This window comes from Vanellus vanellus (genome assembly GCF_965231255.1).
Source record: "Vanellus vanellus genome assembly, chromosome: 2".
NCBI classification, from domain to species: domain Eukaryota; kingdom Metazoa; phylum Chordata; class Aves; order Charadriiformes; family Charadriidae; genus Vanellus; species Vanellus vanellus.
Window position 1 is genome coordinate 26,509,406 of NC_138906.1, and position 14,167 is coordinate 26,523,572.

Consider the following 14,167-nt stretch of genomic DNA (forward strand, 5'->3'; position numbering starts at 1 on the left):
CTATCTTAATAAACTTTTTTAAATTCCAGTTCATTACGATTGGTTGGTATCTGCAATGAGGAAACAACACGTTTAGAAATGCCTATATTTTAATAACTAAATTTTCAGTATGTGTCATGTCATGTGTCATGTGTAATGTTACTTTTATTATTAGAAGCTCTACTTACATTCATGGCCATCCTGTAAATAAAGTGATCTGAAGCCTTTTCAGTTGAAGAAGATAAGTTAAATTTTGTCCGTAACAGCTTAATTATGAAGTTCCATGAAATCTTGAGCTTACCTTTTTTCAGATACGTGACCTCCTTTTCGGAATGCTAAGAAACCATACATTTGTAGAAACATATGCCTGTTGATCCATCTTTTCCCTCATTGTTTAGAACATCTGTATTCTTTCTAGTGGTTTGGTTTGGTTTTTTTTTTTGTCAGAAATTATGTTGAAATTGAGGCTGTCATGCTTCAAAGTGATATACATCACTTTGAAGGTCATACATCATTTGTTTCGTTGTAGTTGGTAAAATGTCAGATGTTTTTAATACTTCAGCCCATTCTCTTGAGAAATTGGATAAAGTTCAGTGATAAGTATTTCCCTCTTTAGGGGACTTACCAGACACACAATTATAAGCCAATACAGTTGTCTAAGCAAAGTTGAAGGAATCAGTGAATGTTTATATAAGAATTCTTGTCTTGAAGGCATTTTATTGTAAATACAGCCTATTGTTCGGTTTTGTTCTGCTGCCTCTCTAAATACCAACACTATCAAAGGCAATAGCCAAACTGAAGACTGATTAATCCTTCATATGACCACCTTGCCTTTTCTAACAAATTATTCAGAGACCTGTCTGCATAGTCTTAAATTAAATTATAATGGTGATTAGCTATTTAAGTTTATGGTCTAAACTCAAAACTAAGGGAAGTTAGGCTTTTTCCAACGGTTAAAATTTTTCTGTTTTTTATAACTGTGTAAGGTAAAGTTGCCCCCATATATTTTCCATATGCCTCAGTTTTATGGTATAACTGAAAGACTGTTCCACTTGGGTTTTTTTTTCTCTTGTTGACTCTCTTCCCAATTTGCAAAGTGTACCTCTGAAAAGATGGTTAATATGAAGTCTACAAAGTTGTTTGGGTTTTGTTTTGAGTTTTTTTGTTTGTTTTGGATTTTTTTTTTTTTTTGTAGAAATGTTAATGAATTCTATACCTCAACCTTAACCACTACATAAAGAAATCTTCTGTTGCGTGTTTTTAAGATAAAGAAAAATATATCAAGCCACGATATTTTAAAAAGCTATCAATTGTTATACTTCAGAAGTTATTAATCTTAGTTATATTATATGATTTTAATTATTTTTGTCATGAATTGAAAATAGTTTTCGTTTATGGAGTAAAAAAACCCGCACAACTGAAATCCATTTTCCCAAGTTGCCCTAATTGCTAATTTTAGCTAAGTTTCATATAGTCAATTGTGACATAACTAGACAATGGAGGAGAAGCTAAGAACATCGACAAACGGTGTTGGAGGTCTAAGTATTAATTTTTGGAAGGAATCAGATGTCCAAAATGTAAAAGAAAAGGTGGGAAAAATGAAGACATGAGGTAAAATTGTTAATCCGTGCCAGATACTTCTGTATGTTTCTACTACCAAATCAAATTGCTTTTTTAATCATAAGTCTGCTTGCCAGTCTGTAATAGGTAATATTATTTTCAGGCATTAAGGTATTTTCTATGTTTTTCGGTGGTTGAACAGTATGTATGGAATTATGCTGAGCACGAATTTGCTATTTAAAAAGGGAAATCTCTGTAGTACTGGCATTAATGTTATAAGTAGTTACACATTATATATAATTACTGCTATTTCTGAGGTACAATTTCAGGTCTTCCAAGGTCTAAGGAACATTAAAAGGGGTACAGTGATTTCATAAATTTAATCCTGACCTCTGGTGGCAATTATCATGAATTGCTGCCTTAATACAGTGGTGAAAGTTGATTTTCCTTGTGTTTCTCTGGAAGATGATTCCTTTTGTTTGTCTTAAGCATATGTATTTACTGATGCAATATAAATTATGCCTTTATTTTTAGGCAGTAGGCTACAAATTGCATTTTACTTTATATTAGTAAATACTATTTTTGTGAATCATTTTGAAAATACAATCAAGGAAGAAAAATCAGACAGAACGTCCTTTGAGGGACTTCCATAACCTTCCCTTTTTTCGTGTATTTTGTTCACTAAGATAGTTGCTCCTGGGTAGCTAATGTGTTCTAAAGTCTAGGGTTTTCCTACTTTGTGGTTGTTTGTTTATGCAATTATATCCAGAGGTTCCATTATCTTAAAATGTTATGCAGTTTGATTGTTTCTTTGAATGTTTAATTGTTTGCTGGGGTGTGTAACTAAGCACATGATAAAGCATTAAGGCATAAGGACATTTCAGCATTAAAGGTGAACTGCAAAGCTTTAAAAGAAGAAATTATAAGAGTCTTCATCAATAGTATTTATGGGCTTGCAGAAGATCTCTGTACCATGAGACAAACCACAGAAGTCCAATAGACCTTGTGTAGACATCTATTAACACCGAAGTTGGTGTCTGGACTACAGTCTTCATATATTGCAGATGAGTGAAAAATTAATTTTAAATTAAGATATTTTGAAGCTAATAACTCAGCCCCAACTGTCTGTCTGCGCTGCTGCGGCAGAACCTCTGTCGTGCCAGAGGCTGCCGGGCTGCCCGCGAGGCTCCCGTCAGCACAGCGCCTGGGCTGCCTCCTCCGTAGGTGACAGTGCGGTCTGGTGTCTTGTCACCTTTCAACTTGCACTTTATCAGAAAGCATGAGGCGTTTGTAAGGAGGAGGTATCAGATGAGGAACAGTACGGACTACCATGTTGCTGAGGTTCATTTCTGTGGCATCTAAGAGCTAAGCTCCTGTGAAATGAGGCGGGATTTCCAGAGTTCCGGGCAGTTGTTTTGAGTGTGTATGGCAAAATCCCTTTTATAAGTAAAAGGCCTTTTGTCGAAATTTCAGCTGCTAAGGAGTCTGGAACATCTAATGAGATAAGGCTTTTGTGTCTTTCCTAGTAGCTCTTGTTATAAAGCATCGCAGAGCCTTTGATTGTTGCACACAGAAACGATTCACAGGAAGAGAAGCGTGTCCACTGTGGTAGATTACGAGAATGGTACACTACATCTTTATCAATTAAGCCTAAATAAAATGGGAGTTAAAAAAGGAAAAGAAGCATTTGTAATAGAGTTTCTATTAAACTACTAGTGTTATTAAACTGGGACGTGCACCAAAATCTGAATAAAGGCATTGGTGCCAGGCGCTGTGTGGACACTTGTATGTCTGAATATAGAGGGAGCATCTGCCAATACACAAACGATGTGCAGTGCCTCTGTAAATTGCCTGGACTGCTGTTTGCTGCAATTTTCTTTATTCTTTCTCAAATAAGGTAGTAATCTCTCTGTGGTGTCTTTGTTTTTACTGAGGAAGTCAGGAATTGAAAGGGCACTGTGTCAGCTCTGCAAACTCTTGTGTGATGCAGGTATATTCATTCTCTTAATGCAAACTCGATGACTATATTGATCCCATTTATAACAGTGTACTTCCATATCGGGTAACTTATTGATTTCCTCAGGCATCATAGTCCTTTGTAAATAAGCCCTGATCCAGACTATGGCAGATGCCTGAGCAGTATAGCTTCTTTTTTTGATGTAAGCATAGTATTTGGGTCTGAAATGCTATGATGCCTTTCCATCTCTAGTACCATTATTTTTGTTTCAGGCTCTGATGTAATAAACAGCTCTGAGGGGAAATACAGCTGTTCTTGCTTTCTCATTTTAAAACATTGGTCTGGTGTTTTAAAAGCCTGCCTGTCTGTTATGGTTACTCACAAGTATAGAGCATATTCTTTTTATTTGGATTTTTTTTTTTTTTTATAACCTATAACTGCTACTTTGGCTTATGCGTGCCTTTTGGAGATTCGTCATTATTGGTTTGCACCGTCTGTAGAACCAAAATTCTCATAGAAGCTGAAAGGGGTTGCAGTGTTAGGTGAGTGAAAGAGCATTTTTTTTCAAATGTCTTATGTTAAATTTCTGCTCTTTTTCAGTCTTAAGAAATTTCTTCAAATTTAGGATGAGAGTCTGTGTTACTGCCTTTCATCCACTATAAAGAGATTGGTGACTTTCAGAAATAGTAAATGTTGGGTTGTATAAATATATTTTAGAACTATGTTTAGTAATATATAGAAATATTAACCATATAATTTAAAATGCAGTAGTATTGCATTTGAATTATGTAAAGTATAAAGCTTTGCATTGACCTTTAAATCTGAATTCCTTTGTTTTCTCTAGATATGTAAATTCATAATATGGTTTTTGGTTTTAGACAGTAGTATCTATTTCTGCAGTTTTGGGTGTTTTACCTGTTATCTAGGCTTACTTTGATGCAATTTACATAAAGCTATTTTGTATTTCAAATGAAATCATTTTTGTAGCATAAAAATTCCCGTGGGTCTGCAGGAATCATCACATAAGATTCAAATGAATGGAAAATAGAAATCAAGCTTTATTTCAAATAATAATGTATTTAGAAATTGTCTTTGTACAGGTAAATGGTTGCAGTTTTCTGACAAGAACAGCTATCCCTGCAGACTTAATCAGGGTACAGTATTACAAATTGAATGGTAATACTAATGGTGAATACTAAAAACCTCGAGCAGTTTGTTTTGAACAAAAACTATGTTGCTGACTAATACTTTATTTTGCATGCTGTCCTCTGCATCTGCGTTGTTTGTTATATATTAATATAGTGTATCATTAAACTTGAAATGCAAAACAACTTACTGTTTCTATTAAGGCTAAGATTGTAAAGCAGAACTTGCAGATACGCTTTATGTCAGTGCTTTTGAGGTGTGAATTATACTAACAAAGGAGGTTACCATGGCAATAAGATCTTCGATGCTGTGTTGTATGTTAATGTACTAAGGTGGCATTTGATACAGAGTTTGATATTTGAGTTTACTTACTGTGATAAAGCATAAAAAAATGGCATGTTAAGGAACTTGGATTGATTTAGGAAGAAGAATTTGGAGTTGGAGAGATTTGTTCTGAGCATGGAATGCAGCACTCTCACACGCAGCTAGAGGTGATGGAGAATGAATTGGCTGGGAAACAGCAAGAGATTGAAGAGCTAAACAGAGAGCTAGAAGAAATGAGGGCTGCATATGGTACAGAAGGATTGCAACAGGTATAATTACCTTATGTTGCGTTCTGCTTGCTACTCGGTTACGTGCAAAAATGCGGAGCATCACCTGAAAGAGTTCACACTCGATGGCAGCTGTTCAGAATGCAGTCAGTGTGTGGTATAGAATTACACGTAATTTCTTTCAGTCACATACCATGCGCTCTATTTCTTTGAATGGCATTTCCATTGCGTGTCCTTTTTCTCTGTGTTTTGTGACTAAAATTCCAGTCTTCTTCACAGTGACTTTCTTCAGATCAGGAATAGAAAGACGATTTTCTTCAAGAAAAGCCCTAATTCTTCACTAGTTGTGCAAAGGCTGCATTTCTTTAATGCTTTCCTGTTCCTCCAAGATGAAAAAACCTCAGGTTTTACTTCCTAAGGAATGATATAACTGAGTTGATCCTTGAACCAAAATGGTATTTGTATGTCAGACTTCACGGTCTGAAATACAAGGCAACTGTTTTAACAAACACCTAATAACTTGGTATTACAGGGAAGTAATTACAGGTATTTCTTATTCCCGAAATACCACTGGAATTTAAAGTTAGGTTTTAAAATAAAGATTATTAAATACTTAGTCTTCCAGTTTAAGCAACTGGTGCAATGCACTGAAGTCAGTGCTTGTCACGCTTCATGTCTTACTTATCTCTCTCTTGTAATTTGGATTCAGGTCACATCGTTGTATTTTTCTATTTTTTGCGAAGTACTGCAGAATACCGAAATTGTTCTAATACTCAGTCGTTTTCACCTTCATTGTTGTTGCACAATTATAGTTTTTTCTGCTTTCATTTGTATTTTACCTGTGAAAATGGATGTCATGTTTTCCACCATACTAGAGTGATCATTAAGTGGTTGCCTTGGAGGAGGTGGTTTATCATTCCTTTGTCTGTTGGTGAATCTCTGGTGTTGCATTTTAAGTCAAACTTAGCTTCTAATTAATGTATCTTGTATGTGTTGTGCTAAACATAATAGTCATAATTATAGCATAATAAAGAATGTAAGCGTAATTTTAAGTTTCTCACAATTGTGACCGTTGTTAGTTTTTCATCAAAAAGATGAAAGTGAAAATGTTTGCATTTTTAAATGGCTATGTTTACTATTTTTAAAGTAAATTAAAAATATATTAAACCAAAACAGGCTGTGGTACAATAATACTTTAATAGTTGCAGCGTATTTTTGTATGATAGCAGTACAGTGCATAATATGTCAGTTGAGAAACACATATGGTTTATTTGTCAGAAGAGACAACAGAATTCTAAAAGGGGAGTGTGGAAGATAGTGTTGCGTGCTTTAGTTCTGCCTGTTTGTTGAAGAAAAAGATCGAATAAAAAAAGTTGAAAATTATCACGTAACAATGTGTGGATCAGAACAGATAAATTTAGTTACTCAGTTTCATTGAACAGATGCAGCAGGAAAGATATGACACACTTAAGTTTCTGGTCTGTTCCCAATTTTCTCTATTGTAACAAACATCTAGTAGTTCCACTAGATCCGTGCTTTTAAAGTAGGAGTTCACTGTAGTGTTCTGAAAAGAACTTTGAAAGAATGTCCTCAAATTCTTTGCATAATTTGGCTTGTTTAAGGGACTTCTGCGTTTTATGTCCCACTGAATAATGTCCCTATTCTCTAAATCAGTAATGTTTATCTGCAAGTAGTATAATTTTACTTCAAGACTCATCTTATAACCTGGAGAAGCTTCTTTTGGGGAGCACTGTAAACAAAACAGTTACAGAAGGTGACTGATGATTTAAGAAATTTGCAATACGTAGTGTGAAGGGTCCACTAGCTTTGAATGAGTTCAAATTGAAAAAGTGACTTTAAAGTAACATATCTATTTATATAATTGCACATGAAAATAATCCCAATTAGTATTGTAGAATTTCTGGCTGTCTGAGTATAATCCTACAAAAAATAATACACCTTGCACAGGATTTTTTCTGTACTTCGATCATTTCTTCATCATTACAAATTACAAAAGATTCATCTATTAAATACACTATCATTTTTACAGCTTGAGCTGATTTTCTCATGCAGTTATGAATAATTTCTCTGGATTCGCTATGTAGGATACTGCATGGTATCTATTACATGCTTTTAGTATGATGAATGCAATTTATTGCACTTTCAATGAGAGATGATATAACTTGCATTTATTGTGAGAAAAGTGTGTGGACATGAGTAGTTGTACAAAAGTGCAGAAACGCTATAAATAGATACTCTGGCTTCCTTTACGATGGTTTGTTTATGTGGCTGTGCTTTTTAGTTTAAAAGCAGTTTATATCTTTAACTAATTAACCTTCTTAAAGGTTCAGGTTTTGTTCCTTGATAAATATATTTTATAGAGGGGCCATATATAGTTAAATTAGGGGGGGGGGAAATCTTTTTCTGAAGTATTTACAAATAGTTTGTGAAAACATAAATGCTCCACTATGTCTATGTGACATCTTTTAAATGGAGAGGTTAGGGATGATGTATTCCTACTTAACTAGAATAAGCTTTTTTTTTTTTTTCTGTGGCTTTGATGTGCACTAATAGATTAAATTTTATCTTTCGTAGTTGCAAGAATTTGAAGCTGCTATCAAAAAAAGAGATGACATTATCACTCAGCTCACTACTAACCTACAGCAGGCACGGAAAGAAAAGGATGAAACTATGCGGGAGTTCTTAGAGCTCACTGAGCAAAGTCAAAAACTACAAATCCAGTTTCAGCATGTAAGTTACAGCGCTACCAATATTTATTTGGGTTTGGAAATCGGTCTTACTTTGCAGGGTCCATCAATGCTTACTTCCTGCAGAAACACAGAAATTTTTGCACATTTTTGAAGAATTGGTCTCTTAGTATAGGTCAGCAGTCACTTTACTAGTCCTACAGTTATCATTATAGTACCTGGTTTATTTTACTAATTCACTATAAAATAATAAAGATTAGTCTGTTTTCTTCCCTAGTATGTGAATGGTAGCTTCTGATAAATACTGAATGATGGCAGTTGTCTTAGGGAAAAACACTTGTGTAGTTAGTTCTCAGAGCTTTGGACTGAAATCCAACCTGTTCCTTTGAAATCAGAACAGCCAGCCATCAGCTTTAACGGGCCACCATTTCATGCTCCAGTCCTTCTTATATTTTTGGGTAGAACCTGCCTCTTCTGGTGTTATTAGAAGGCAATTTAAATAACAAATATTAATTTTCAGAGAAGCATTTGTTCAAAAAAACACTGGTGATTTTGGTGCCACGGTCACTGTTAATCCACGTGGCTACAGTTTATAGTGTTGCAGTTGGATATTGGAGTATTTTGTGCTGTTTAAGTACTTTGTATAGCTTTTTTGAACTTCAGATGGATTATATTCGGAAGCCTGAAGCTTTTTTATTAAAAATCTGATTTGGGGAACAGCAATTGCAACTAGTTCATTTTACTACTTAGAAATGTTTCTGACACACTGCTGTCCTGTGCTTGCTCACCATAAAACAGTTTAATATTAAATATTTTTTATTGGTTGGCCATCCCAAAAGAATAAGGATATTTCATTTCCTCCTAAAAGAATTTACAAAATTTTGTGATAGTCTTTGGGCTTGTGATGTGGAAGAAGAAAGTAAAGATCACTTTCTGTAGTGCAAGCTGTTTCTGAAAAACTTGATATATTTTAGGGTTTATTTTTTTAACATTCAAGTTGCAGGCAAGTGAAGCCCTAAGGAACACCAGCCATAGTTGCACAGCTGCTGATTTATTGCAAGCCAAGCAACAGATACTTTCACATCAGCAACAGCTAGAAGAACAAGAATGTCTGCTGAAGAATTATCAAAGAAAGAATGAAGAATTCGAAGTGCAGATTACACGTCTTCAAGACAAAATCACAACATATGAAATGGTATGTTCCTTGCGAGAAACGTATCTCTTCCTAATCTCTTTTTTCTTTTCAGGATTTTGTGGTTCCTTTGAAATTTAAGGGCTAAAGCACAGATTATGAGTGTGCTGCAATGCATACAAAGATTTTAAGTTTTTAAGACTGCTTCTGTTAACTAACACATAACACGTCTAATTTAAAAGTGAAATGTTTATGTCAGTGTTAGTGTCATGATTGTTAAAACTACAGAAATATTTTCGACAAATTATGAAACTATACTGTATGTTAGAATGCCTTCATTAAGCAACATTATTTTGTTAGGGAAAAATATATTAAAATAACCTGCTTGAACAGCCTTTTCTGTCTTAAGGAAAGAATGAATTCTTTTCTTCATGTACATTTTTTTTTATTATCCTTCATGGAAAACATCTTAAAAGTACCTAAAAAAATTAAATGTAATTTAAAGTGACAAGAGACAAAGTTTTCAGTAGACTGCACCAAATTTTTTTTTTTTTTTTGAAGTATCAGAGCACAACTGGAAAAATGGAAGTGATTTGGGGGGGGCTGGTGATGTGGGGAAGGGGATAGGGATTGTCACTTATTCCAAAGGTACAGATAACCTCCAAATGAGGTCAACAAATAATTTATATTTAGTGTTTATAAATGCTCATCAGCCTTCTAAAGAAAGCCGTTGTGTTTAAATAGCTAAGCATATAGATGTTCCTACATCTTCCGATAATGAACTAAAAATAACATGGTTTTGCTCATTTTTTAAAGGAAAAACAGAAAAATGAGGGAGAAGATTTGAGTAAACTACAAGAAAAAGAAGCATTAGTTGAAGAGCTGGAAGCAAAACTTGGAGAAGAAGAAAAAAATTCATTTCAGCTTAAGGAAAAATTATCAGATGTCAGTAAATTACTTGAAGAATTGAAAGAACAGATTTCACTAAAGAACCAGGAGATAAGTAATATGAGAGTTGAACTTAACACCTACAAACAGAAAGAAAGACAATGTTCTGATGAAATAAAACAATTAATGGGAACTGTGGAAGAATTGCAGAAACGATGTTATAAAGACAGCCAGTCTGAAGCTGACATTGTGCAAAGAATGGAATTAGAAACACAAAGGAGACTGGCACAACTTCAGGCTGAATTAGATGAAATGCACGGCCAGCAGATTGTACAAATGAAGCAAGAATTAATTAAGCAACATGCAATGGAAATAGAACAGCGTCTTTTGCAACAAAAAGTAGAATTGGAGAAAACTTCAAGTCTAAGTTTGGATGAGAATGTTAAGAAAGATCAAATGCATTTAATGAATATTAAAATTAATGAATTGAATGTGAAATTGCAAGATGCTGATAATGAAAGGGAAAAAATAAAGCAAGAATTGTCAAAACAGATGGAAGCAATTTCAGCGGAGAAGTCTCTTCAGCAAAGTAAAATGGAAGATCTTTTCCAAGAACTGAATTTTTCAAGAGAGCAGTTTCAAAGAGCCAAACAAACCATAGTAGATATGGAAGGTAGATTAAATGAAGCTGAAAAATACCAGTTTGTGATTGAAGATTTAAAAACTCAGCTGGCTTCTGCCTCTGAATTTAGGAAGGAATTGGAATTAAAACATGAGGCAGAAGTCACAAATTACAAAATAAAACTCGAAATGCTAGAAAGGGAGAAGGATGCAGTTTTGGACAGGATGGCAGAATCTCAAGAAGCAGAATTGGAGAGACTGAGAACAAAGCTTCTGTTTAGTCACGAAGAGGAACTTTCTAGACTTAAAGAAAACTTACAAAAAGAGCACATGGTGAACATGGAAAGCCTTAAAGATAACTTGAATATGCACCATAAACAGCAGTTAGATGAGGTACAAAATGCAATGAGCCAAAAGATAGAAGCCATGCAATTTGAAAAGGACAACTTAATCACAAACCAAAATCAGTTGATGTTAGAGATTTCAAACCTAAAAGATTTGCAGCAGTCCATTGTAAATTCTAAATCTGAAGAAATGACACTTCAAATCCATGAGCTGCAGAAGGAGGTTGAAGTGCTTAGGAAAGAGGAAAAAGAAAAAGGTACCCTTGAACAAGAAATTCAAGAGCTGCAGCTTAAAACTGAGTCGATGCAGAAACAAATGAGGGAGAGAGAAGATAGCCTTCAAAAAAAATGTTCAGAACTTGAAACACAAAATAACCTTCTTAAGGGGGAAAACAAAATTCTGGAAGAGAAATTAAAAAATATGTTAGTAAGCTCTGAAGAAAATGTCATTTTTACCAACAGTGTTAGCTCTAAGTCAGAAATTTTGGACTTGCAAAAACAAATAGAAAAGCTGATTACTGAAAATGAGCAGCTTAAAAACCAAAATGGTCAACTCCGAGAGGATTCTGAAAGGCAGAAGAGTGCCTTTTCATTCACTGAGAAAAAACTTGAAGCTAATTATAAAGAGCTGCAGAAAGAATGTGCAAGTCTTCTGAAGGCAAAAACTGAATTAGAGGAGAACAAGAATAAGCAGGAAGCTGAATATAAAAGCAAACTCAAAGCTTTGAATGAAAAACTTCACCACTTACAAAGCAATAGACCAGTTTTATTTAAAACTAAAACTTCTGGTTTTGAAGGGAGTAAAGAAATCAAGGTGTCCAGGGCAGACACCTTTGAGACTGGAGAAGTTGTTGAGAAAGATGCAACAGAACTTATGGAAAAGCTTGAGGTTACCCAGCGTGAGAAACTGGAATTATCCCTGAGACTTTCTGATCTCTCTGAACAGTTGAAGTCAAAGCATAGTGAAATTTGTCATTTAAACGAAAAAGTTAAATCCCTAAAAGATGAGAAAGAACAAGTTCTAGCAAAATGTAAAGAACTAGAAGTCATAATTAGCCATGCTCAGAGACGAAATAGTAGTAGTAATGACCCTAAGACAAAATGCTCTAAAGGAAAAGCTCGAAAGACTGCTGCTCCAGCATCTGAAAGTAGAAATAAAACCCCTGGTCCAAGGAATAAAGTTGATGAAGGAATAAGTGGAAGAGGAGATCTAGGTTCAGGTAAAGATACCAGTCGTGAGGTAGCAAAAAGAAAGGAAGTTCAACAAACGCTGAAACCAGAACAGCAGTCGCTTGTAGAACATTTGCATGACATGTCAGACAGGCTGACAGATGAAACATCATTAGCAGCCATTACACAGAGTGAAAACAATAATCTTCAGCAGCAAGTGGATGCCTTAAAATCAGAACAGGTACGTTACATAAAGCAGTATGGAAAATAATTTACCTATGAAAATTTGTAGGAGTTTGCACTTGGAAATTTGCATCATATTTTTCCTATTAGCTACTTTGAAGTCCAGGTGTGTGGTCATGTATGTATGGCAGTGTGGCCAATGGTTGAAAGTGGTTACGTGAATGACCAGAATGATAACCACAGTCAATGTGTAAGAGTACGATATTTTTCAGTGAAAGAAATACTCTTCCCTTACATTTAATTAAATCAACAACAAGAACAAAAGGTTAGGAGAAGACCTCGAGAGCACTTCACACTTTTAGATAACATTTAACTAACTAACTTGGGGTGAAAACTTAGGACGTATTTTTTTAATCTGTGATTAGCTTTTCAGTTCTCTAAGTACTCATTCAAACAATATAAAGAGATACTGAAACTCTTGACTTCTTCAGTCATCTTTTATCAAACTTGTGAAATACTGATCTTCCATTATAAAAATTTTTGTGTGTGTGCGGTTATCACTTCTTAAGAAATGTATCTGGATGGGAGCGTGAGAAGAGAAAGGTGCGAAGATACAGAAGTTATGTATGTTGTGTGATTCTAACCTTCTCTTATGTTAGAGAACATAACATCTGTTATGTTTTGCTGGAAAAATTTTCCTTGGAATTTTTTCATATTGTAAATGAATTGCAGGTAGTATGGAAAGGATTGTAATTTGCCAATAAAATAGCTAAGTATTGAATTACCACTATTTAATAGGTGCTGGAATTGTAAATCTGGCTTTAAATTTACATACAGTTATGAAGTTGAACAGCATGCTGCAAGGAGTATGCAACTAAGTTTTCTGTAGAAATAGATGTTAACCAGTCTTCTATGATTTTTTTAGATAGGTGGATTTTTAGAACATGAAAAAAAACGAACAGTAAACTATTACCACCACTGCCTAATTTTATGTTGTGTTGTTCATTCATTCCCTATGAAATAAATTCAGAAGCAAAGCCACATTGGAAACAGTTGTGAGATTATAGAAAAAAGCTACAGCAGTGTAATGTATTTTATTTTTTTTATGACGATGTGGTAAGGATCTTGCAATTTCCTGCCATAGAACTAAAAAATCATTATGGTCCAGAGGTGTCTAAAAACCTAAAACTTGGACTCCAAATAGTTCATTATTGGCATATCCTAAGCATATTTTTGCTGTAACAATAACATTCCCAAAAGAGCAGACTAGAACTACAAGTCTTGGAAATCAGTGTTTTTGAGGTCTGCTAATAATACAGTCTTTTTTCTGTATTTGAAGTGAACTTTCTTAACTTTCTCTGTTGATAGTAATATCACCCTCACTTCATCAGGGTAAAATTTGTTGGGTTTTTATTTCTGCAAAATAAGAATTGAAGCATACTGAGTTTTGTTGATTTTAGTTCGATTTTTATTTTAAGTTGAAGAAGCATCCTACTATTTTGTTACAATTCCGTTTTCCGAACTGTGCATATTTAAATTTACCTAATGCGTACCATATATGCAGCGTTCCATTCAGCACATTATTAATTTCAGAAATTTGCAAAGAAGAAACTTTTTTGTTTTCTTGTTTCTCACTCTTTGTAAAACATATCTTTTTATTCAAAGACTGATTTACAGCTACAGATGGAAGCACAGCGCATTTGCCTATCCCTGGTTTATTCAGCTCAAGTAGACCATGTTCGTGAGTACCTGAAAGCGGAAAAAGAGAGCGCACTTTGCAGTCTTAAAGAGGAGCTTGTACGTAGTCATCTACAAGAGATGAATGATCTTAAAAAAATGTATCAGCTGGAGCTCCAGACCTTGAAAATTCAACAAGCAGGTAACTTAACCAGAATTATGGGAGTGAAGCTCTTGATATGAAAAGCAGT

At 34.5% G+C, this 14,167-nt stretch overlaps 1 protein-coding gene across 1 annotated transcript in view; it reads left to right on the forward strand.

The window, feature by feature from the left end:
- The window catches only part of AKAP9 (A-kinase anchoring protein 9), a 121,197-nt gene that overhangs the window by 38,437 nt on the left and 68,593 nt on the right, over positions 1–14,167 (forward strand). The window contains exons 4-9 of the mRNA XM_082498872.1: positions 4,597–4,650; positions 5,065–5,235; positions 7,789–7,944; positions 8,899–9,096; positions 9,850–12,297; positions 13,905–14,118. Of these exons, the coding sequence (XP_082354998.1) occupies positions 4,597–4,650; positions 5,065–5,235; positions 7,789–7,944; positions 8,899–9,096; positions 9,850–12,297; positions 13,905–14,118 (3,241 nt within the window). The remainder of the gene's footprint in view (positions 1–4,596; positions 4,651–5,064; positions 5,236–7,788; positions 7,945–8,898; positions 9,097–9,849; positions 12,298–13,904; positions 14,119–14,167) is intronic.